Raw genomic sequence first — 26,436 nt, 5'->3', positions numbered from 1 at the left:
GTATTTATGAGTTGCCTCTCTCTCACTCCATTTCAACAGCGTTTTCTAACACAATAAACTAGAAGGATGCTGTAAAACTCTTTTTCTTGCTCATTTTCCCTCCTGGTTGTGTACTACGTACCACATGCAGCCGCATGCAAACAGAGATTGTAAGCTGGAAGGGCATTGAGAAATCTAGGATAGTGGAAGAGAGTAGCCAAAACCAAGATCACTCCATGTGAATGTGTTCTGTATAATCTGCTGTCCTCATACCAGTATATCAGAACCTGAGGTCATTGTCCTTACCAACAATCGAAGAAGTGGGCAATTTATAGAATGGATGACAATAGACTAACTAAACGAATCTTCAAGTACCTTTGGGAAAAGAAATCAACTACCACCTGGATTCAAGAAGTCAAGAAAGACCTGGAAAGGAACAACATATGAGAAGAAGAATTATTGGAAAGAAAGATTTTTTGGAAGAAAGTCTTACAAATGGAAGGAAAAGAAAACAGGCACAAAGTGGACTGAAGACAGGAAAAAGAAACACAGTGAAACAATGAAAGAATACTGGAAGAAAAGGAAAGAACAACTAAGGAGGAAAAATTGAAATTGTAACGTGGTCCTTAGAAGGCCGGAACGCAAGAAGAAGAAGAAGAAGAAGAAGAAGAAGAAACATGAGAATAGTAAAAAAAGAAGAAAATTAATTTTAAAAAGAAAATGGATTAAAATTCAACTCAGCCCAAAACACGCTTCAGAATTCACCTGGGTTTAAAATCAGCAAACATTACATTAATTTTAAATATTCATTCGCCCTTATGAGGCTAATCATACCATATATTACACAAAATTTTACTTGTCACAGCTCCTGTTAAAAGAGCAGCACGTTTGAAACCACACTGTTCTTGTGACGAAAAAGTATGTCCTTTCAATTTAAGTTAATCACTTGCCCTAAAATAAAACATAACAGGTTGGGCATATCTAAATTTGCAGAATTCAATAATGTTAACCACAAAAAAACTTCAGTTCCAATGCCTTAACGTGGTTGTAAGTGTGAATGGATCTTCAGTCTACCACAAAAAATAATTAATGTCACGTGGCAAGCCGACATGTTGGATTGCTTACACCAGCAAAATGATGAAGTATCGCGGAAACATATATGGTATACAAGGTTGGACTTACCCATGGTGCTGAGGCCTTTTCACAATGTACAGATTTTAAAACTTACGTCTTTGGCGACGTTATATCCGTGTATTACGGCATGCTTCGCTGGTGAAAGGAACGGTCACATTAAAACCTTCAAAATAAGAACTGCACTCAAATAATTGTATCAACCACCCACCACTAACATACATTCAACTTGCGACGAAACACATATTAGGATGGTTTGAATACACACACAGACCGTTTGCTAGCTATTGTAACAAGAGGCTGCTGCCGAGACATCCTTACTCAAGCGAAGATGGCCACCAACAACCCGGTACCAGCCGCTTACGCAGGATGCACTGTGGAAAACAGTCAACAGTCAAGTGGCACGCTAACCAATACCAACTTCACAACAACGAAGCTCTACGGAATATCCAATGGTGAGGAATAAGCCCACCGTTATATTACAATTTACACCAATAAGAACCTCAAATGCACGACAATTAGTTATCGCAGAGTTGTGTTACATTGGGCAAGGTTAAAAATTAGATTCTTTCTCTCTTTCTTTTAAATTCCACATGAACAGATTTCCGGTGTGGTGGTAATTCCACAGTCCCCATAATTATACCGTTACAATGTCTAATAATAATAATAATAATAATCATCATCATCATCGTATGGCCTCAGCTACTGTGTGCAGACATTTTAATTTGATGCCATCTGGCTGTCTGCTCATCAGTTTCGATGTTCCATCTTACTCTAGACCTACTAGATGGCAGGCAGAGTAAATCAAAATTCTCTTGGGTGCCTGTGGCTGAGATTTAATGAATTTTGTTGGGTAAAAACCAAATGTGTCACCAAAGATCTTTTGCATGCTGATATCACATGACATGGAGTGTCGAATGGACTTTCTTCTGCCCTTCAAAAATCCGACTACCTCTGCCGGGTTTGAACCCGCTATCTTGGGACCCAGAGGCCAGCACTCTACCACTGATCCACAGAAAGAGCTGTGTCAAATAATGGTCATTGTTTTCTCTAGTGAGTTTCTGTCTCCCACTGGAACATGCATAGTACTTCAACTTTTTCATTGCAGTGGACTGCTGTAGCAATCACGTGGGAGCAGTGCCAGATGGCCAGTGGTCTGATGTAGCAATTGTGTGTTAGACTTTTCTTTGTTGAGGTACGGCTAACTGCTTGAGAAGTTTGACCTTCATGATATCTAGCAGTTATCTTGTGAGTCTGTAGTTATTGGTCGAGTCACCAGATGTCAGGGGCGATCAGAAGGTAAGGGTTTGAGTGCTATTCACGTTCATCATTTGCTGCATAATTGCTGTTCACTGCCAACATATTAGCACTTCTATAGGTAGCTTCAACGCATTGTAATTTGTAATTTTGTAATGCATGATAAACTGTATACCACGGATGAAGCTCTTATCTTGACATTGGGCAATGGGTTTGAAGAAAATGAAGACAAGAAAGATTTAAGTCTGCCAATGGTGTGTACAAATCCACAGATCCAAAAGAAGGATGAAAAACTTTGCATTAATAAAAATTACTAAAATACCAGTATATGCAAATATATATTAGTGTCCAGAAGTTAAGCATAATCACTAAACGAGGTCATACCGCCTGATAGGAATCTCAGATGGATTGTTGAACAAACGGAAGCTGAATCACACACCATATGTCACACAACTTGTCCAAAAAACAGTGTCAGAAAGGTTATGATAGCTAAGGAACACCTTTGACAACAACTAACAAAATTTGGCAATGTCTTCCACAACAAAATATGCTGTTAATAGGATGTATAGCGATGTGGCACGCTCTCTATCAGATTGTCCAAGAGCTCTTGTGGCAGTCAATCCCATTCCTCCAAAAGGGCAATGCGAAGGTCTTGGAGGGTCCTTGGTGGAGGCTGACGGGATGCAATTCACCTCCCCAATGCATCCCAACATTCAGATCCGTAGACCTCGCTGCCCAGTCCATGCGATGAATGTCTTCCCCAGCCAGAAATTCATCCACCAGAGCAGCGGTGCGGTCAGTCATTATAGTATTACATGTTATAAACCTCATTTTAGGTCCGTATTGAAAATCCTCTCCTCCCTTCCGCACTCCCCTATTCCTTCCCCTCCGAGTTCGCTACTGCCTCTGCAGCACAGTTATAACACCAGACTTACAGCCAACAGACGGGCAGCAACCAACTCAACAGTAGTTAAGAAATAACAACTTCCACTTACATGTAAGTCCTCATCTGTTTCAAAATTATGTAAGACTGAATTCTCTCCTTACGTTCAATTTCTTATTTCTTCTTTTCCTTTTCTTACAGAAAACTTATTTCTGCATCTGTTGACATTTTCTGGCAAGGATTCAGCCATTTTATTACCTACCGGTGCTAACGGCCTCTTACAATTTTTCAATAGATGCTTCTGCCTTACTTACTACGAATTTCATCAACGGCCTTGAAAAGATTGTATTCATGACAATCAAGTTTATGCTTGTGTACACGCCCTCATGTCGTTGGCTTTTTATTACTACCACTTTGATTTTCCAATATTTTATATGAACTGTTTTTAATTCGAATTTTAATAGAAGTTTTAGTCTCTGACAAGATTATAGTTTAATCATAAGACAGTTTTCCATTAGCATCTTTTTATTTTATCATTTTTCACAATTTTATTGTTCTGAATTTTAAGAACAGACTAAACTTTTAACTTCCACTTTTTAATTTAGTTGTATTTTTGATGATTGTATTTAACGTCCACTTTTAATTTAGTTGTATTTTTGATTATTGTATTTAGGCTGAAGATGCCCTTAATTGAGGGCGAAACATGTCCCATGTAACTAAGAATTTAATTATGTAACAACTATACGTGATAATATAAGTATTGAATAGGTGGAATAAATTAAAACACCTTTATCATTGTTGAACAGTCATTATAGTCCATTAAGAGAAAGTCTGGACCAACCGCACCTCTGAAGAGATGAACATGTGGTCTCAGTACCTCATCCCTGTATCTCCGAGCGTTAACAGTGTTCCTTGGAGCACCCATGAAGATGTGCAGGTCCGTACGGCCATTCAACATGATGCCGCCCCACACCATGACACCACCACCACCACCACACTGGTCTTGTTCCATGATGTTCCTGTGGCTGTATCGGCTACCTTGTTCTCTATTATGAACATTAAAATAAGAATAATAATTTACACCATCTTTCCAATACTTATCTTTCCTTATATTTAGGATATAAACATTGCAACTGGTGTTGTAAGGTGGGACATGTTTCGCTTAACTGTCGTAAGCGTCATCAACCGAAATAAATCTTAGCCTAAAGTTAGGTCAAGGCCCCAAACCTAGAGTCCTTAAAATATATGGCATCCTAAGATTCGGCATTTACATTATAGAAAATCAAATAGTCTTAAACTAGTGTGAAAACATAAGAATGTTCATCATGGCTAAGAGAACTAGTGTACATTAGTTTATACATTAACACAAAATAGTTAACATGTTGTGTTTTTAACAGCATGAACAAATGTGAACTAGAGGCCAGGGAGCAGAAAGTATTCCTCACAGTGGGCACAAGCAGCCACCTGTCCCCAAGGGAATGCGTCTGCTCTCCCTTCACTGGAGTGAAAAGTTTCAAGACCTGGTTTGAAAATATTTTTTTGCTTCATAATTGCATTCTTTGAGAATGGGTCAATAATTAATTGTGCAGCATAAGAGTTAACATGGAAAACATGCAGCTTCTGACATCTATTGAGTTTCTTATGGTGACAGATGGTCTTACTCAAGAAAGTGATGGACCTTCTCTTAGGCAGACTCCTAAGAGATGAATTATAATGTTCCACGTATTCAATACACTTTTTAAAAATGACTTTACTCAATTCTTTTGGACTGCTGGTTAATTTTTAAAATTGACAAAAATACATTCTAAAAATACTAAAACAATGATATATAAATAATGTGAAAATGAAAAAAATACAATAAACACAGCATGGCAATTTAAATATCCACTTCTTAGGTGTCTAAATGTTAAATGCACAATCCAATTAGAATGTTGCTCTTTGTAGTGCGAGTTTACAATCCTCCTCTTATAGTTCTTAATGTGTACTGTGTATGTTTAGTCCTCATCCCGAAGACTGGTTGGATCCTCAACAGTTCCGCCATCAGCTGTCATAGATGGCCTAGGCATCACTGAAGAGGCGTACTAGGGAAATGAGGAGTGAGGTAGTTTCCCGTTGCTTTCCTCGCCGAGCCAGAAGTTGCTATTACATATCAGTCTGCCAAGCCCACTGAAATGCATGCACTAACTGACCCTATGAGCAATATTTTCACACCATTCATAGCAGGAACTGGCTGGAAAAGGAATGGCATTACTAGCATCACTCATACCTCAGTCACTTTCATTTTGTCAAAGCCAAGGATAAAGCTGAGACAGATCAATGAAAGTAACAAAATTGCTCTAGCCCATACCAGAAGACATAGTGCACTGTAAACACTAGGTCCTACCAGCAAAGGCATGAATGTGTACTATGTATGAATAAAAGTGGGGTTGTCTTGTTGCAGTCTTATCTTAAATTCTCTTTGACCCATGTACAATTTAAAATTATGCAGACGGTCTGCAGTTCTGGAGTTAATTGAAGCTAAGAAAAGGAATTTTTAACAAAAGTTGTTATCAACTTTCTAATTTTTAAATTATTCTAAACATAGGCCTAATAACATCTTACAGGTGGTACAGGAAGATCATCAGTGTCCCGGCTAGCCTTATTCGTCTGCAGGTACTACCTCTTCATGATTGAAGTGACAAAGACTTACCGCTTGTTGGAGTTTCGTGAAGACCTCAAGAAATTATACAGTTCCACTGGAGTTGACAACAGAGCCACCACTTTCCTTTTTAGCGATACTCAGGTATGACATTACTGTAAGAGGGTGTTCAAATAATTATTCTACTGAGAGATATTATATGGCATGATGTTCCTATACACATTTTTGTTTATAAGAGATCGTGTTATAAATTTACAACCATTGGCCAAATGATTTGCAACCTAGCTCCCTGTGCCAGGATCACCGAATTATTTCCAGCCAATGATCATCAAATCTTGGTCAGTCATTTATGACCATATGAAAGAGAACCCTAGACATCTATTCATAGTAATTTTCACTGTAGTCTATTTTTGGATTTGGAGTCTCCACATACACATTAATTTTTTTTTTTAACCTACTATAAGATTTTCATTTGGCCACTTCTATCCTGATGACAAGCTGCCTCTGTGGATCAGTGGTAGAGTGTCGGCCTCTGGATCCCAAGATAGCAGGTTCAAACCCGGCAGAGAGAGATTTTTGAAGGGCGGTCAAAAATCCATTTGACACTCCAGGTCGTATGATGTTGGCATGTAAAAAATGTCTGGTGACACATTTGGTGTTTACCCAACAAAACTAATTAAATCTCAGCCATAGATGCCCAAGAGAGTTTCAGTTTACTCTGCCTGCCATCTAGTAGGCCTAGAGTAAAACAGAATGTTGAAATAGATGAGCAGACAGCCAGATGGTGTCAAATTGAAATGTCTGCACAAGGTAGCTGAGGCCATACGATTATTATTATTATTATTATTATTATTATTATTATTATTATTATTATTATTATTATTATTATTATTATTATTATTATTATTATTATTATTATTTATTTGGGGGGGGGGCAACTAAGGACCACATCATTTCAACTGTTTCCCTTGAGCTTTAATGTTGGTCCAGTATTCCTTCATTCATATACGGTGTTGCTCCTTTCGCTCTTCTGTCCATGCCTTTCCAGTTTTCATCTTCGGCTTTGGTTGGAAACTGATGTTCTTGGAGTTTTATCTTAAGTGGGACATGCTTCTGGATATCTTCAAATGAGATCAAAATCTCCTATAGATCTTTCTGTACCTCACTGAACCATGCCCTCTTTGCCTTTTTCTCTTGGAGGAAAGTGAAAATGCGGTTGGTTGGTTGGTTGTTGTTGTTGTTGTTGTTGTTGTTATTAATTTTATTATTATTCGTGTTTTTCTGTCCTCCCAGTACTTTTTCATCCTTTCAGATCTTGCCTTCCTCTCTTCTTCAGAAACTTCGTATAGTCGTTTGGCTTCACCCTGTCCTGAAACCTCTTTATTTTATCTTTGGTTATTTGCTTTGCAGATCCATCTACAAGCATCTCTTCTGTAATTTGTAACTCCTTCTCAGTTTCCTTAAACCAGTTTGAGTTGGTTTTCTTATTGTGGAAATAGTCAAAGATTCTTTTAGTTATCCTTTCCAGGTCCATTCTTAGGATGTGGCCATAGAAGTCAATTCTCCTTTTCCTTATCCTGATGACAGAGGCTATATTTATCCACGCCTGACCTGTAGACTATGAATAAGAAGAAAGTAATGTTAATTATTATGACAAATTAATTTTCATAGTTATATAGTTGTCATTTTATTTCAATATTTTGCATTTTTATGGGCCATCAGTCAACTTCATTATAACCTGAAGAACATATGTTGAATGATGGATTTCAGTGTATGATTTTTCTTGCTAAAATCCTCTCACCCTATCTAAAGGATCCTTTGTCAAAGTTGTTGGTTTCTGTAGGGAATCAAATTGTTCACTGCCACCCAACACTCTATATAGAGTTACTGGCTGTATGGTCCACTCCATTACAACAGCAAGTATAGAGCAAACCAGCTAAAGTTGAGGTCAAACCTCTTGCCATTAGTATGCAAGGATATAATATTACAGAGCTGAAATGTGTGACAGTCGATCTGGCAGGTAGCAAGCGGACAGGCTTAGTCACTTTTTCTTCCATTTAAAGAAACAGTTGTTCAGAAAATATGTTCTAATATTTCATCACTGCTTTTCATAAACTAATGGTTAGCTACATATAAAAATGTATCTATAAAATACTCTTATAAGGAACCCTCACGAGTGTGAGATCGCGAATGGCCAATGGTATTGAATGCATTCTGAGCCCCATCTATCATCTACTCCGCATGCACAGTATTGGATGGTAATGGCAAGAAGGGGCAGAACTGTAGGTTTCCAAAAGTGAACAGAGCATGAGGATATGAGACACAGTTAAACAGCACATTCAACACGTACATCACAACAGTGCTATACTGTTTGTAGTATTGATATAAACTAATGCAATGACAACCATAAACAAAGCAAACCTTGTCTATATCTACAGCAACAGTTGCGGACGTTGACATTCCATCAGAAAGGAACGCAAGATATTTTGCAGAGTGAGAAGGAAGTGGCAGATGACATATTAGCAGTTTTGCAAATTGAGTCAGTGGAATGTGTAGTGTTGTATATATAAAGAAACTATGGTACTTCAAGGGAAGACAAGATGAATCTGTTGTAATGATTGATGAGGTGTGTGTTTAATAGAAAAAAATTGTTAGCGTAAATTGTATAATATTGTATTCTAGGAAAATTTTCTTCTTCTCTTGTTAATTTAAAATTTAGTGCTTGACAATAATGTATTTTAGTGTACCATTTGCCACCGAGGTAGACACCTCATTTGCAAGTAAAGAGACTTTGAATTGATTTTATTAGATTTGACTATGTGGACAATGCACATGCAGATTGCACTGACGACGATACAGGTCAAAGTGATATAGAAAAATACTTCCAGGCATGTAGCTCATCGTCCATGTCAGAGCCACAATCCCAGCTCCAGTGAGGCATAGTAAAGAACAAGTGTTGTCCAGTAAGTGGGTACTAGACATAATTATGTACATGAATGACTATCCACTTTCTTTATTATATTTTAAATCCTCTAACCTTTTACATTTGAGATAATCTAGTAAACTAGTTATTAAGCTTATGAAAGCATATGTTTTGAAAACATAAGACAGAAGTTCAATTCTTTTATTAACTTTACTAAATAAAATACATTAAATAAGTAAAGAAAATATAAAAACCCTTAATCCTAAAAAAAAAAAAAAAAAAATTAAGTGATAAAGGTAAATAAGCCTTCCATACTAAATATATTAACTTATCATACCGAAATCGAGGAAGAGTTCCTCGAACCCAAATAAATATAAAAGCTAAAAAAGTCAACTTAAAAAAGAAATAAACTGATAATATATAGTAAAAACTATTAATAACAGATTTTGAATAATTCTGGAGCAGTATGACATGTGGTGCATAAAGAAACTATGCTACTTCAAGGAAGGACAAGATGAACCTGTTATAAATATTGCTGTTTGCACAATTCAAAGACGCTCGAGACAAGTTACACGATATGCATGACAGTGACCTACTACGTTATGGGCATCAAATTGTGCAGGACATAGATTACAGTGTCTTCAAGAGATGTAGTGGATGGTTGTACAACTTCAAATGAAGCTACAGCATTGGACGGCGCAAAATAATGAGATTCCAAAGAAAGCGGCAACTTGACGATTCACAACAAACTGCAGAATTGGTTCATGCATTTGTAGATCATTTAGTGCAGAATTCATTTTCAACACCAACCAACCAGGATTTAATGAGGAAATGCATACGAAAGGCCCCCTGTCAGTTAGAGGTACCAAGAGAGTTATAGCACGAGCATCGAACATCAATGCCCTACCAATATAATGGTCCGTTATTGGACATTATAAATTTTTTCAGCTAACTCATTCTCGGTTGCCTGCGTTTCGCCCTCGTGTGCTAAGTTAGGCTCGTCAGTTGGGACTTAGCACACCACCCAAGACGCAAGGCTAGTGCATACCGTGGAGGCCACTGCATAGGCTACTTGAAGCCACCAGCAACCAAGAATGAGTTAGCTGGAAAAATTTATAATGTCCAATAACGGACCATTATATTGGTATTATAAATTTACTCATTCGGGGAAAATATTTTAGGTTCCCTATGGGAATCAACATCTACATCATTCGATGGCCAGGCAGGCATCAATTTTTGAAAATGAGACATAGCTTTCATAGTGCATTGGCACTGTTGGTGGCTTCAAGTAGCCTATGCAGTGGCCTCCACGGTATGCACTAGCCTTGCGTCTTGGGTGGTGTGCTAAGTCCCAATTGACGAGCCTAACTTAGCACACGAGGGCGAAACGCAGGCAACAAAAAATGAGTTAGCTGGAAAAATTTATAATGTCCAATAACGGACCATTATATTGGTATTATAAATTTACCCATTCGGGGAAAATATTTTAGGTTCCCTATGGGAATCAACATCTACATCATCAATGCCCTAATGCATATATATACAATTATGTCTACTGTTAGTCTGGATGGCAGATTGACTGGGAAGTTATTTATTGTGCTGCAAAGAGTTGGAGGTTATCTGCCTCCAATAATTCTATCACGTTTCACAGACCTAGCAAGGGCATTAGGGAATGTTTACATCACAGCAAGCAAGAGTGGGAAAATGGGCTTACCATCACTACAGCTATGGTATGATCACTGCGTTTGGCCCACAGCTGGTGAAAATAACTTACTGTTGCTTGACTCCTAGTCTGCCTATAAAAATCACATTGTGTTACAGCAAAACCATCCCTCCTGGAAAGTGTGTGACATTGCAATTCATACCACCTGGAACCATGGGACAAATTCAACCTCTGGATGTCTACTTCTTCTTTTTTTTTTCTTTTTTCATGCATACAAAACACACTATCGCATTATCTGCACCTATTCCATAAAGGATAGCCAATTTCACAATAAACTGAATGACAGTCTGGTCTGCATTCGGTCGCATGCCATCACTTTCCATCAGTTCTCATCACCACTTATATCAATATGATTATGCATTCTTTAAGAACAGATTCCTAGCTGATCGTCCTGAATGATTTACAACTCCCAAGGCCTTTGATCTTCATGGCGCTAACTTTTGTGATCACTGTGGCGCATCATTTTTCATTCGGTGCTCATGGTGAAAGTTAATGGTTTGTTCAAACATTTTGTGAATGTGTTACAGATACATTCCACATAAGGTTGATCTCTGCACTGCCCGGACACTCATTTCCTGTCGCCCTCCTATGCACATTGTGTGTCATTAGCAGCTAATATTGTTTCCTGTCTCAATTGTTACTACACCACTTTCAATTGCCTCATACTAGATATCGCACCTGCGACCTCACATTCTTGATGGTTCCTTGTAAGTGGAAACATGTAAGGTACTGTGAATATTGGATTTATAAAATATAACTTTTAAAGCATTATTTCCAATTTCAAGGGCTCAGCTAGTGGTGTGTCATCATTCCTGTCAACATCAGTATCTTTATTATAACCATTATCTCTGTCATGATCGTCTTATAAGTTATTAATAATGGATTAAAAAATTTCTAGTCAATATTGTTAGGAAAGAGATTTTAGGTTGGTTTCTTTTTTTTGTAAGTTTATCTCATTATTTGAAGTTGGTGGTTACCAAGTTGATTTCTCTTTGGTTGAAAAATCTGTATTTTTGATAATTTTTGCTAACTTGATATTTCTTGTTCATCATTCAGATTTATGAAAGCCATTGTACAAGCAAGTCGAAATAAAATTTGTTCTTCATCCCACTCAAAAATAAACAAAAACTTGGCACCCAATGTAAGGCTCTCAATAACCTCAGACGTTCAAAAGTTTAATACACTCAAGATAATGAAATGTGAAATGCAAAAAAGTGAAAGCAGTGCATTGCCATTGAGGCTAAGCAGCGGAGTAACAAAGGAACCCACATGGACTTTGTGGAATCATTCACGGAGAGTGCATTCTCATTCATAATGAAAATCAGGCAGCTGAGGTCACCATCTTCAATGGAGTGCAGCGTATTAATTTAAAGGCAATCAACACAAGTATGATTTAAGGACACATACATGCAGCAAATCAAAGAAGACACTTCTTCAAAGTTGACGTCACAATGCTGAATGCATGATTCTCTGTGACATATATCATCCTTGCTACACATACTTTTGATCCTAACCTCCTTCTCTTAACACATATTTATGCACTATCAACGTGCACTGGTTGACATAATAATAGTAATAAAATAATAATGAATGTCTTTGATATTCATATGAACAGTTCACTGAGGCTGTTAAGAAAAGTTCTCGTATATCTATTCCCCGTGGATGTCTCACCAGTTACAGTCTCGCAACTAGAGGACTACTACAAGCTATTCAAACAGAACCCAATGGGTGAGGAAACTATTAAAGCAGCACATGCCCTAACTTCTTTAATAGCCTCATCAAAAAGAGAGAGGTGGTCAAAACTAATGGAAGAATTGGATATGACGCAGAGCAGCCAAAAGGCCTGGAGACTCCTAAAGAAGCTGAGCAGAGATCCAACCATGAGTAACACACATTCTTCTGTTACAGCCAATCGGATTGCCCACCAATTTCTCATGACTGACAAAATAAAACAAGAAGCTAAAACCCGGAGAGCTACGTTGAAGGTACCTGCAGGCATGGATGAAATAACATCTGAGCTCATGCAACATTTCAATTTCACAGAGTTGGAAAATGCAATAATCAAGTGCAAATCAGGTAAAGCTGCGGGTTTGAATGATATGCGAGTTGAGCAAATAAAGAACTTTGGAAGAAACACGAAAGAATGGTTGCTACAGTTTTATAATAACTGCCTACAGATGTCCAAGATTCCAAAATTGTGGAGCAAAGCATGTGTAATTGCTGTTCTAAAGCCTGGAAAGGACAGCAGAGACCCCAGGAACTACAGACCGATATCTCTCCTGTGCCACCTATATAAGATTTTCGAAAGGATGATACTCGACAGACTCGTCCAGACTATCAACAAAAACCTCATTCCACAACAGGCAGGCTTTAGACCAGGCAAGAATGCTGTTGCACAAGTTCTCAACCTCACGCAGTACATTGAGGATGGTTTTGAAAATCGACAAATTACGGGGGTAGCTTTCATTGACCTCAGTGCTGCATATGATACAGTGAACCATCATATACTGCTTCAGAAGATCTTTACACTCACGAAAGATTCAAAACTTACCAGATTGATGTCAACCTTGTTGCAGAACTGCAGGTTCTTTGTTGACTTTCAAGGACAAAGAAGCAGATGGAGATCACAGAAAAATGGATTGCCCCAAGGAAGCGTACTGGCTCCATTGCTATTTAATATTTGTACCAATGACCAACCACTCCCTAACAAAACAAGAAGTTTCATATATGCAGACGACCTTGCACTAGCCTGCCAGTGTGCAACTTTTGAAGAGGTAGAACTCACTCTTGATGGCGCTCTGAAGGAATTAGGCACATATTACAAGGCTAACCACCTAAAGCCGAATCCATCAAAATCTCTGCTTTGTGCTTTCCACCTCAAAAACAGAGAGGCATCAAGGAAATTACATGTCTCCTGGAATGGAACCCTCTTGGAACATTCTTTCACCTCAAAGTACCTAGGGGTAACGCTGGACCGCTCTCTCACTTTCAGAAAACACTGTTCCAACATCAAACATAAAGTCAGTGCCAGAAACAACATCCTGAGGAAGCTGAGAGGTACAAACTGGGGTGCAAAGGCACAAGTTCTTAGAACCACCGCATTGGCTCTGTGATACTCTGCTGCAAAATACGCATCCCCTGTGTGGTATAGATCATCCCACGCCAAGACTGTGGACCCTGCCCTGAATGAAGCTTGTAGATTAATCAGAGGATGCCTGAAACCTACCCCTGTTGAGAAGCTACACTGTCTTGCTGGCATTGCACCTCCAAGTATTCATCGAGAAATCGCTGCTGATCAAGAACAACTGAAGGTTGAGAACGTTGAAGCTCACCCGCTGTTTGGTCATCATCAATCTCAATCTAGGCTGAAATCCAGGAAAAGTTTCCTCCAGACATCAAAGCCTTGGAAAGGACCACCAGATAAGGCAAGACTTTCCTTGTGGAAATCTAAGCAGCAAGAATGGATGGAGCTGCGTGAACATCTTCCGGCTGGTTACAATGTGACCACTTTCATTACAATGAAGACTGGAGTGTTTGGAGGTCCCTTAACCGATTAAGAACTGGTGTCAGCAGGGCTAAGTCCTCACTTAAGTTATGGGGCTTCACATCAGAGGACAGCAAGTGCGACTGCGGTGAAGAACAAACAGTAATCCACATGTATAAATGTCCTCTCAGCCCATTTTCATGTTCAGAGCAAGATTTAATGCTTGCTGATGACAATGCCATAGGTGTAGCTCAGTTTTGGAAAAACACCATGTAGATGTATAGTAAATTTGGTCAATTTTCCTTTGTTTGTCCATTTTTGTAAGTTTTGTAAATAGTCTAATTATCACTACTTTATTTTAACTGTATGATTAAGTATGCTTCTGACACGAGTAAATAAATAAATTTAAATGATTCCATGGGCGCTCATGCCTGGGGGCAAGGTGGGGACATGCCCCCCACCTATCTTTCAGGGAAAGGAAAAAATATTATATAGTCAGGTGTTTTTCTTTCAAGAAAATGATTTAAAAATCGGTATTATGTAGAAGTGGTAGGGGATACAGTGTATGGTATTCTATCATGGAATACAAGTCGCCATCCATCTTCCAAAATATTAAAAATACTACATACCTCCAGGTCTAGCCCCCTCTCCACCCCCCGTACAAACTATCCTATGGGCGCCCTTGAATGATTCGGTTTCCTTTTTCAGATAACTTTAGTTCAGTAACACAATTCCTTTGAATTTAAACATAACCTTAATTTAATGCCTTTGAAATTGTGCTTATAACCTGTTGTTATTTAGAAAGCAATGAGTCAACCATTCATAATGATACTCAATTGACAAATATTCCAAAATATCAATGTCTCATTGGTATCCTGCAGAGTGAGGCACACAATTTCAATTCAAGGTTTTACTATTTCAGAGGCAAATTACACCATGCCTTGAATTTCCGTACAGTATAGATACATACGATAAACAAATGATGACAATTGAGACACATTAAGATTAACTGTTCAAGTTCCATAAAAATTTTAAGGAGAACAAATGTGAATCACAGTTACAATTTCATATTCAGACTCACATGGCTTCATTAAAAGCAATGGAACAACCAGTACAATATTGGGATATGCTAGTTATTCATTTAGCAATGGAAGTGCTGGATTTAGTGGAGCAAAGAGGCTGGCGGAAAAAAGATCCAGAGAAGATGTCATCGTTGCATGATTTCTTTAAATTTTTAACTGAACATTTTCAATCATTTATGTTGTTGCATTACAACATAAACAAGACTTTGAACATGAAGATAAATTCAAAGGACAAAAATCCTAGCAAGAAAGATGTTATGGAGGCCACTCAGGGAAGCTGTAATTTGTGTGGTGGAAGTCATCCCATTTTTAACTGAGAGGAATCACTTAAACAATCAGTTGAGGACAGAAAAAAAACTGCTCAGTTAAAAATGACAATGTCATAACTGAAACCTGGGCATATTGCAAAAAATTGTAGAGCATTAAAGTTCAAGAAATGTGGACTTTCACATTAAATGCTGAGGAAGGTGATAGCAAACAAAAACAAAATGTTGAACAAAACTAAGAGCACATAAACCTTTGGGTCAAATCTCAGCATTCATCCGCTTCTCTTAGTGTGAACTTGGTTAAATAAATAACCTCATAAATACTTCTCTCAACAGCTTTAACTGATGTGAAAGATGGTCATGGAAGCAGAAGAAGAAGAAGAAGAAGAAGAATCTAATAAAAGAAGGCCTGTATAAGAGGCGTGGTTTACTGAACACAAAGAGAAGCATATAGATCATCATAGTTGATTGCTCCAAAGTGAAAACAAAACAAAAATAATTACCACAAGTACTCCTTACTTCAAGGAACGATGGATTTGAGATGGAAGCAAAATTTCTGGTTTTGCCATTTATAATAGAACAATTGTCACAGTTAGAGATCAAGAAAAGACAAGGTCATTATTCCAAGGACATTCACTTGGCAGACCCACATTGAAGAAGCCTGGTGACATCTACGTACTGATTGGTGCTGGACTTAATTGGAAAACAGTCGTGGGTCCTCCCAGAAATGAAGTTAAAGAACTACTGGCTCTGCAAAACACCTCATTAGGCTGGATTATAGATGGTGCTGCATGCATGAAAATTAACAATCATCATTTATCAGATCAGATGGGAAAATTCTGGAAACAAGAGGCAATTCCAGAAAGACCGGTACGTGAAAGACAATTCACAGATACTGTTTTAAGAGATAAAATGGTAGAATCATCGTAAGGCTATCAAAGAAGCCAGATATCATCCTTGGAGAATCAAAAGACCACACTCTAAAGAGTGCAGCTGGGCAACAAGAGACAGTGAATGAAGACACCTGGGAGTGTGAATATGAGACTGTGTTGTGAGAAGGCATTTAGGCCTAGGAAAAGGAACATACCCAGAAGTGAAGCAAGGTGGATTGAAGGTTAGGGAGTTTATCATCTGTAAATTCATCAGGCATTTATTCTAACTCATCAACAAAACATTACAAGATAATCTACAAAATAAATGAAATTGCTGAAGCATATTACTGCAATTACACCATTATACGTCTTTTGGCCTCAATACGATACAGTAATTATGTTTCATTAACATGATTCACAATGTTCCGTAATATTCTCCCAACTATTTCATCAACAGTAAATACAAAATAAATTCAGTTAAAAATACTGAAATACTGAAAAGGCCCTAGACAAACAAATAAGAAATCCATACAGGCAGGGAGCATACTGGGATATGAGCCCGACACATACACACATCACACACAGGAAGCACAACACCTACCCAATCACATGCCCATTCACTGCCACAATCACTCAACATACTCACACAACATACACTAACAACTTACACTCTGATGCTCACAGACTTGCAGACTCGTGTTTGAAAGGAACCCCTTAAGTAAATGCTCTGACCTTGAGAAAAAATGAGAATGAAAATCAACTGCCGGACACGACTAGTCACCAAGACTACATTTGAGAAGGGAAGGAGAAGGAACAGGAGGGGGGAGCAACCAACGCCGAATCAGAAAATAACAGACCAATAATATAATACTGTACATTCTCAAATCATAGTGCAGGTGCACTTCAAGTGTCTATTAAGTGTCTTTGAGTCTCAGAAAATGATATGGAGATTATTTCTTGTTATACAATATTTTTTTCAAAATAACAATAATGAACACGTCTGTGACAGTTGTGTGCGCACTATGAACTGAATAGCTGCACTACTTGTACAGCGAGTTTAACCATGAACTGCCCTAGGGTCCAAGTGACAGCTGCAGAAGCATGTGTAGTCTAATTGTTTTAGTTTGTAAGTATCAGAACGATTAAATTGTGTGACTGAACAGAGAGAGAGCACGAACTAGCTTGATTGTGTGCCTGTGTAATTGTATAGCAATTAGTGTTAGTTAATACATCTTAGAGTAAATGTTACCAGTTGTGTGTTCATTTATTCACCATCTTACACGTTACAAATGTAATTTGTTTCATTCATTCGTCTCTTTTTGTTTAAATAGTAGTCTTATGGTGAGGAGGTTGGACCCAGAAATACTCGTAGTTTCCTGAACTCCAAGATTATCTTTCTTAGCAACCATTTTACATTGTATCAACTTTATATAGCACATACTGTGTCCGGCTCCATGGCTAAATGGTTAGCGTGCTGGCCTTTGGTCACAGGGGTCCCGGGTTCGATTCCCGGCAGGGTCGGGAATTTTAAACATCATTGCTTAATTTCGCTGGCACAGGGGCTGGGTGTATGTGTTGTCTTCATGATCATTTCATCCTCATCACGGCGCGCAGGTCGCCTACGGGTGTCAAATCAAAAGACCTGCATCTGGCGAGCTGAACATGTTCTCGGACACTCCCGGCACTAAAAGCCATACGCCATTTTATTTCAGCACATACTGTAGTTTGGTATTCTGGACCTTGTGCTCACCTGTACTTCCAGCAGACAAAAATTAATTTATGTCTCTCCTTGTTTTTTCCCTAGGTTGCAGATGAAGTCTTCCTGGAAGTGATCAACAATATGTTAAGCAGTGGAGAAGTACCTAATCTCTACAAGCCAGATGAGTTTGATGAGGTGATTATATTAAATAATACACAACCAAGTCAAGTATATGAGCATCATAACAGTGTACGTCCTGTCCTGTTTCTCTATGGGGTCGGGTATGAAGTGAGATGAATCTTCATAGCAAGTTTTTACATCTGGAATAATGATATGAAATGAATAATGTAATACATGATAGTTGGAAGGGAGAAGGTGAAACCCAGTGCCAGTAAATAGCATACTCTTGTTAAATAGCAAAACGTTGGCAGTGGTTACTAATATTCGAATAGGCAGAATAGTTTGATTATTTACATCTAATAATCGGAAACCGTCAACAGGTATTTCATTGTAAGGAAGTATGTATGATTCAAATTCATAGAGGGTAGTGAAATCTGTACATTCATAACTTCAATATCATTGGTGTCCGCTAGTTTTTACTGTAATAAGTGGATCTATAAATTCATCCAGGAGGTACAGAAGTTGGAGAGATGGTAAGGCAATAAAAATAAGTGTAACAGAACGTAGAATTGTTCAAATTACTTCAATTGTTTTCCTTCAAGGGGATAATGGTGGGTGAATTCATTAAATATTAAACTCCCTATAATATAAGGTACTAAGATGCTAATTATTAATAAAATAAAAAGTGTGTAATCATGGAAGAAAATTAATTGTTCTATTAATGGAGAGGCACTGTTTTGTAAATTTAAAAAAACATACAAAGTTTATAGGGAAAAATCTTAGAATTTATTTCATGATAATATCTTTGAAATATAGGCTTGTCGAATAATGTATTTTGCATATGCCCATGCCATACTAACCTATGGAATCATTTACTGGGGAATTCACAATATAGAGAAGTCATCTTCAAGTTACAAAAGAAAATAATTAGAGGAATGGCTGGTGTTGGCAGTAGGACAAGCTGCAAGAAATACTTTAAAGTTTATTCTATTTTACCATTGCCTAGCCTTTATATCTTCCATACATTTGTGTATATGAAAGAGAATATAAACAGTTTCACCATAAACTCAGATGTACTTAGGTATAATACTAGAAATAGACACAGTCTGCATATAGAACTACACAAAACTAAGCTTTATGAATCAATTTTGAGTTATGCAGGAGTACATTTGTTTACTAAATTGCCAGAGTTCATTAAGCATATAAAACAAAATTATTCAAATTTGTTTCTAACCATTGTTTTTATTCTATTGAAGAATACTTATCTCATGAAAATTAACTTTTTTTTTTTTTGGTGCTTCTTTACCACATTGTATATTTCCTTTTCTCATGGCATGTAAATTACTGTTTTATCCTTTGTTACTGTAAATATGATTATTGACGTATCCCATATCAATGTATGATCAGTTGGATGAAATATACTACAATACAATACAAAAGGGGCATGCTCAAGGCTTTACCTCCCCATCCGACAGATGAATCAAAATGAACAGTGTCATATGCCCTCACTCCATGTGTGCACTGCAGAGAGGTTTGGAATTTAATCCAGACTTTTGGCATGCAATCTAGTGATTAGAAATTGTATACCACCACCTCCCCTACCCTGCTGACCAACATTCTGATGGTAAACAATTTTTCAACCAACAAGATTCAAACTGGATTGTCTTTCTTGCCATATAATTCCAACTTTATTTTCATATTGTGATCTTTCCTACTTTTAAAAATACAGCTCAAACTTTTTCATCTACTAATGTCATTCCACGCCATCTCTCCACTGACACCTCTGAACGTACCACTCAGTTGAGCAGCTCATCTCCTTTCTCCCAAGTCTTCCCATCCCAAAGTTTGCAACATTTTTGTAATGCTACCCTTTTCTCAGAAATCACTCGGAACAAATTGAACTGTTTTTCTTTGGATTTTTTCCAGTTCTTGAATCAAGTAATCCTGGTGAGGGTCCCATACGCTGGAACCATACTCTAGTTGGGGTCTTACCAGAGACTTATATGCCCTCTCCTTTACATCCTTACTACAACCCCTAAACACCCTTATAACCATGTGCAGAGATCTGTACCCTTTATTTACAATCTTATTTATGTGATTACCCCAATGAAGATCTTTCCTTATATTAACACCTAGATACTTACAATGATCCCCAACAGGAACTTTCACCCCTTCAACGCAGTAATAAACACTCAGAGGACTTTTCGTATTTGTGAAACTCACAACCTGACTTTTAACCCCATTTATTAACATACCATTCATTGCCTGCTGTCCATCTCACAACATTATCGAGGTCACGTTGCAGTTGCTCACAATCTTGTTAACTTATTTATTACCCTATACAGAATAACATCATCTGCAAAAAGCCTTACCTCTGATTCCACTTCTTTACTCATGTCATTTATATACAGTATATAAGAAAACATAAAGGTCCAATAATACTGCTTTGAGGAATTCCTGTCTTAATTATTACAGGGTCAGATTAAGCTTTGCCTACTCTAATTCTCTAAGATCTATTTTCTAGAAATATAGCAACCCATTCAGTCACTCTTTTGTCTAGTCCATTTGCACTCATTTTTGCCAGTAGTCTCCCATGATCCACCCTATCAAATGCTTTAGACAGGTCAATCACAATACAGTCCATTTGACCTCCTGAATCCAAGATATCTGCTATATCTTGCTGGAATCCTACAAGTTGAGCTTCAGTGGAATAACCTTTCCTAAAACCGAACTTTCTTCTATCAAACCAATTATTAATTTCACACACATGTCTAATATAATCAGAAAGAATGCTTTCCAAAAGTTTGCATACAAACGCATGTCGAACTTACTGGCCTGTAATTTTCAGCTTTATGTCTATCACTCTTTCCTTTATACACAGGGGCTACTATAGCAACTCGCCATTCATTTGGTATAGCTGCTTCAAGCAAACAATAATCAAATAAGTACTTCAGATATGGTACTATATCCCAACCCATTGTCATTTCCTAACTTATACTTACCACTGCAGTTTAAGTGAAGGCCATCTGAGTGCAGATCCCTATCTCCTACCCACCCATTAGAATCTAGAAATTTCACTCCCAGTTTCCTACATACCCACTCCATAGTCTCATTTAAATCCCCAATCGCCCTCCAGTCAGTATCCCTCCTACACAGAATTCCAGTGATAACAATCTCCGCTTCCTTAAACTTCACCCGTGCTGCATTTACCAGATCCCACACATCTCCAACTATGTTGGTACTTATATCAGCTTGCCTTACGTTTTTGGTACCAATGTGAAACACTACCACCTTCTCCTTCCCCTCCTCCCTCTCTTCTACTTTCCTCAATATCTGCCTCAACCTAATTCCTGGATAACACTCTATCCTTGTTCCCTTTCCTCCACACACTTTCCCCACATGTGTAACGATGGAATCCCCCATGACCACAGCCGCAACCCTACCCACCTCATTTGATCCCCTCCCCTCTTGGTCAGCCCTATTTTTCCTTATAGCTGCAGAAGCTACTTCATCCTCCCCTTTCTCCTTCCCATGACCCTGTTCCACCTGTCGTTTCCTGTCCTCTACTCTACATTTCCCTGTCCTACCTTCCTACAGTAGATGGTTTGTCTGCAATTTCCATATAAGATGTGTGCTGGAAGTAAAGTGCATGATCAAGTACAGTATATTTCCTTCCTAATCATTTTCTTTTCAGCATGACTTTGCTTGTTGATGAGTTATGAAGAAGCATTTAAGCTTAACAGCAATTTTTATACATTGCGTGATTGAATTTGCAGAGAAGCACATAAATCATACCGTGAACCAAATGTGACGGAATTTAACATATGCTATTGGTGAAAACAGAAAGTTGCTTTTGAAAGCACCTACAAATCAGAAAAGCCTTTACAGAGGTCAAAAAGTAGAAAGTTCCCTGAGCTTGAAAAATATTTTTTTGCTTTATTCCTTTCTTAAAAATAAGTTTGTTTTAGTCCAGTGTGATTGCCATATTATCTGTATATTTATCACACCCCTTAATTCAAACTCGAATTTTCAAGAGGGGTTGAGGTATACACGAGCAAGTATGTTATTCTTGATTATTAGACTGTAGTAGTAGTAGTATGTATGTATGTATGTATGTATGTATGTATGTATGTATGTATGTATGTATGTATGTATGTATGTATGTATGTATGTATGTATGTGTGTATGTATGTATGTATGTATGTATGTATGTATGTGTGTGTGTATGTATGTATGTATGTATGTATGTATGTATGTATGTATGTATGTATGTATGTATGTATGTATGTATGTATGTATGTATGTATGTATGTATGTATGTATAAGATAGGCTAAAATAAAAAGAAACATTCTAACTACAGCTGTACATAGCAAAGACAATTACATCAAACTATATGATCATTGAACATTTAAAAGGTAATCAACCCCAATTTTGTCACATCTGAATTATTTAATCAACATGATAATGTAATTAACTAATATAATTAATATTATATTATTAATTAATTAATAACATAATAAATTTGTCCACAGATAAAGTCTAAGCTATCCACACAGGCTACAAAAGATGGAATCGTGCCAACCACTGAGGGCATGTTCAGTTACTTCATTGACAGAGTACGCAGAAAGCTACACATCATAGTCTGTATGAGTCCAGTAGGAGATGCATTCAGGTAAATATTTGAGACTCCTGCAGTATCACAATACCGTTGTCTCTTTCATTTTCAATTCTTCATTTCATTTGTTCTGGTTTTAACCTGATAATCATATTTGATATCACTGAATAGCTTATTAAATTTTAATAAATTTAGAAGGTTTTTTCACCTATTATCACTTTACCAGTCAATTGTCAAGAAACGAAAGCCAACTTAACATTCAGACATTGCCATACTATCTGCATCTCATGAGAAGTCCATTATTAAACTGTTCATTATGCAGTAAATGTGTAACTAAATCACAATTGCACTACCAGTTTGAAACTTCACTGCAGCACCTTAGTTCACAAGAATCACGACGGACTGTACCGATGTTTCTTGTCAGGACTTGAGACTGGCACATGTGTAGCAGCCATGCTTACCCTTCACACCCGTTACCCGCATGCATGCGACTTCTCGTCAGTCGACCATAGTCTTTGTCACAGATTTTCACATGAACTGATTTTCTACAACTTGGCAAGCCATTCCTTTTCTTCAATTATGAACATAATTGGAAGTAAGATAGTGCCAAGATTTCAAGTAATTCCATTTTATACATTATCAAAAGATGGTTGCAACATTAAAACTTTAGAAAAAAGAGTGTTAAATAATAATGGAAATGAAACAGGATACTGAAAGCCAAGCAGTGGGATCAGTGCACGTGTACCAAACAAAATGGAGCTGAGACAAAATTCTCCAGGAGCTCTCATTTCCTTTGGTAGTTTCAGTCCAACAATAATTTATATCTTTCATGTATAAGATTATACAGGAATATGAAGAGAAACACATATCTATGTTTGTCTACTCCGTAGTCCCATTTTGTGATATGGGTTTGGGGTTGAGGTGAGAATAAATTGTATGGCATGTTTTTATGATCAGATGCCTATTATGATGCCACCTTCAGTTAAAGTGTATCACAAATTAGGTTATATGTATAACTGAAAACAATTCTTCATGTATTTTAGAAGTGAATCTTCCATGATGTGTAGAATTATTTAGTTCTTTTTCCAGGTTGAACCATGTTGTTTTATTCTGTACATTCTGTACAGTTTGCCAACGTTTCAAATACATTGCAGTATCGTAATCTATGAGCTTCATATCTGTATTGATGATTCATACAATTGCATAGATTGCGAGATACAGAACTCATCATAAACATGCAGGATGAACCTCTAATTACATAACAGTGTTGGCAAGTCCCACTACCTGGCTGTGACACATACGTTCCAGAATTCTTTAATTTGTAATGAATTAAAATTTTGCTTAGTAAGTTCTTCCTGTCTATAAAATATTGATTTGTCCATATAGTAGTATATTCAATGTAAAACAGTGTAAAACATTGAATTTTGGATTTTATGACTTCTACCATTGTCAACAATATCTGTTAGTTAAATGTATAATATTATATAAATTGCACAGGAACCGTCTGAGACAGTACCCTTCACTCATCAGCTCTACCACCATCGACTGGTTCACAGACTGGCCCTATGAGGCACTGTTGGAAGTGGCAGACAAGTATCTGCAAGATGTTAGCTTCCTCAAGAGAGGCATGGTGAGTTTAACATTGTACGTTCATCTGGTTCAGTATTAACTCCCATCAAATAGGGAACATGCATGATCCGGGGTTTTAATTAAAAATATGCTAATCTGATTCAAAATTTCATCCAGAATTCAAAAATGTGATCAGAATGTACAAACAATAACTCCAAACATGATAAAAATCTACGAAAATGTCACGTCACGCAAGTACGCGATCTCATTGGTCTGACGTCATCGTACAGGTTGACTGAATTAGCAGACGAAATAAGACATTGTGTGCTGTGAGAAGCAGGATACAATTCGCGTATTGCTACTTTACGTTAGTGTCTGGTATGGTTAAATTTGAGGTCTATACATTGGATAATAATCTGAGTGGTATATTTTAGACTTAAAATGAATCCTGCGGAGACAGTGAGGCAGAAAACTTATAAATGGTGTAGAGTTCCGATGTGCAATAGCACATCGCATACCATACCAAACAAATTGTTTATAAACGTTCCAAAGACGCTAAAAGAAATGGATTTTGGTGAGCCGGAGAAATGGTGGTGATATATCGGAAAAGTCTACAGTTTATTCTTTTGAAGATTTTTTTTTTGCTAGGGGCTTTACGTTGCACCGACACAGATAGGTCTTATGGCGACGATGGTATAGGAAGGGCCTAGGAGTTGAAAGGAAGCGGCCGTGGCCTTAATTAAGGTACAGCCCCAGCATTTGCCTGGTGTGAAAATGGGGAAACCACGGAAAACCATCTTCAGGGCTGCCGATAGTGGGATTCGAACCTACTATCTCCCGGATGCAAGCTCACAGTCGCTTTTGAAGATTTTAACGTAAGATTAATTTGTTTGAATTTTCAAATCACTTTTCCATGTCAGCTGTTCTAGTGGTAAAACTTTAAATTTTAATGTATGATGCTTTATTTAAATGCTTCAATTACATCTTGGAATATGAAAGTAATAAACAGTGCATTAAATAATGCTGATTATTAAAGTATTCTCCAAACCTAACCTATGTTTTGGGTGATACATGTCTAGATAATAAATCAATAGGGTTATGAACCATTTTGACAGCTCTAATTCTACCAATATATCTTGGCATGGGACAGTTATGTATGTGTTTATTGAAGAGCTTAATTGGTAAAGAAATTTAGGCTATATCTAAATACTCTATAATGTAACAAAGAATAGGCGTGTGCATCATGAAAGGAAACAACGTGAATTTAACAAATGTATAACTCTACACAAAACCAATGCTTGTCTGTTACGGTCTTATAAGTTAACAATGCTCAATTATAATAATTATCATAATATTAATGAAATAAACAACATAATTGCACACAGGTGAAAATAGTGATATAGGTGTTTAAAATATCCAACTTAGCCTAAGTTTTAGGTTATACAAGCCAAGTCAATAAACCGAAGGGTAAAAATACCGCGCGAGTTGGCCGTGCGGTTAGGAGCGCGCAGCTGTGAGCTCGCATCCGGGAGATAGTGGGTTTTGAACCCCACTGCCGGCAGCCCTGAAGATGGTTTTCCGTGGTTTCCCATTTTCACACCAGGCAAATGCTGAGGCTGTGCCTAAGGCCACGGCCGCTTTGTTCCCATTCCTAGGCCTTTCCTGTCCCATCGTCGCCATAAGACCTATATGTGACGGTGTGACGTAAAGCAAACAGCAAAAAAAAAAAAAAAAAGTAAAAGTCACGGCACCCAAACACATTCCTGTATTGAGCGACTAAAATGTCACCAGGACACTTTTCTTTCCTGATATGCTCAGCTTGTTAAAAGCCAAATGTAATTAATGTTATTGGCTTCACGCCCCGCTAACTACTTCTACGATTTTCGGAGACGCCGATGTGCAGGAATTTAGTCCTGCAGGAGTTCTTTTACGTGCCAGTAAATCTACCGACACGAGGCTGACGTATTTGAGCACCTTCAACTACCACCGGACTGAACCAGGATCGAACCTGCCAAGTTGGGGTCAGAAGGCCAGCACCTCAACAGTCTGAACCACTCAGCCCGACTTGTGAAAACTAGATGAAGTCATATTTATCTTTATCATGTTTAACTTTGTCCCTCCACAAAGATATTTAATTCTCTTTCATGGGCCCCGGAAGTGGGTAGGCCAGTTGTCCCAACCATAAATATATATT

At 37.7% G+C, this 26,436-nt stretch overlaps 1 protein-coding gene across 1 annotated transcript in view; it reads left to right on the top strand.

Moving 5' to 3' along the window:
- kl-2 (dynein heavy chain 2, axonemal kl-2) overlaps positions 1 to 26,436 on the top strand; it is a 638,176-nt gene that overhangs the window by 367,899 nt on the left and 243,841 nt on the right. Inside the window, exons 51-55 of the mRNA XM_068229141.1 lie at positions 5,854 to 6,032; positions 18,043 to 18,132; positions 22,591 to 22,730; positions 24,171 to 24,307; positions 24,822 to 24,835. Of these exons, the coding sequence (XP_068085242.1) occupies positions 5,854 to 6,032; positions 18,043 to 18,132; positions 22,591 to 22,730; positions 24,171 to 24,307; positions 24,822 to 24,835 (560 nt within the window). The remainder of the gene's footprint in view (positions 1 to 5,853; positions 6,033 to 18,042; positions 18,133 to 22,590; positions 22,731 to 24,170; positions 24,308 to 24,821; positions 24,836 to 26,436) is intronic.

This window comes from Anabrus simplex, chromosome 9 (assembly GCF_040414725.1).
Source record: "Anabrus simplex isolate iqAnaSimp1 chromosome 9, ASM4041472v1, whole genome shotgun sequence".
NCBI classification, from domain to species: domain Eukaryota; kingdom Metazoa; phylum Arthropoda; class Insecta; order Orthoptera; family Tettigoniidae; genus Anabrus; species Anabrus simplex.
Note: the sequence above shows the minus strand (reverse complement) of the source record. Positions and strands in the feature narration are given on the sequence as shown.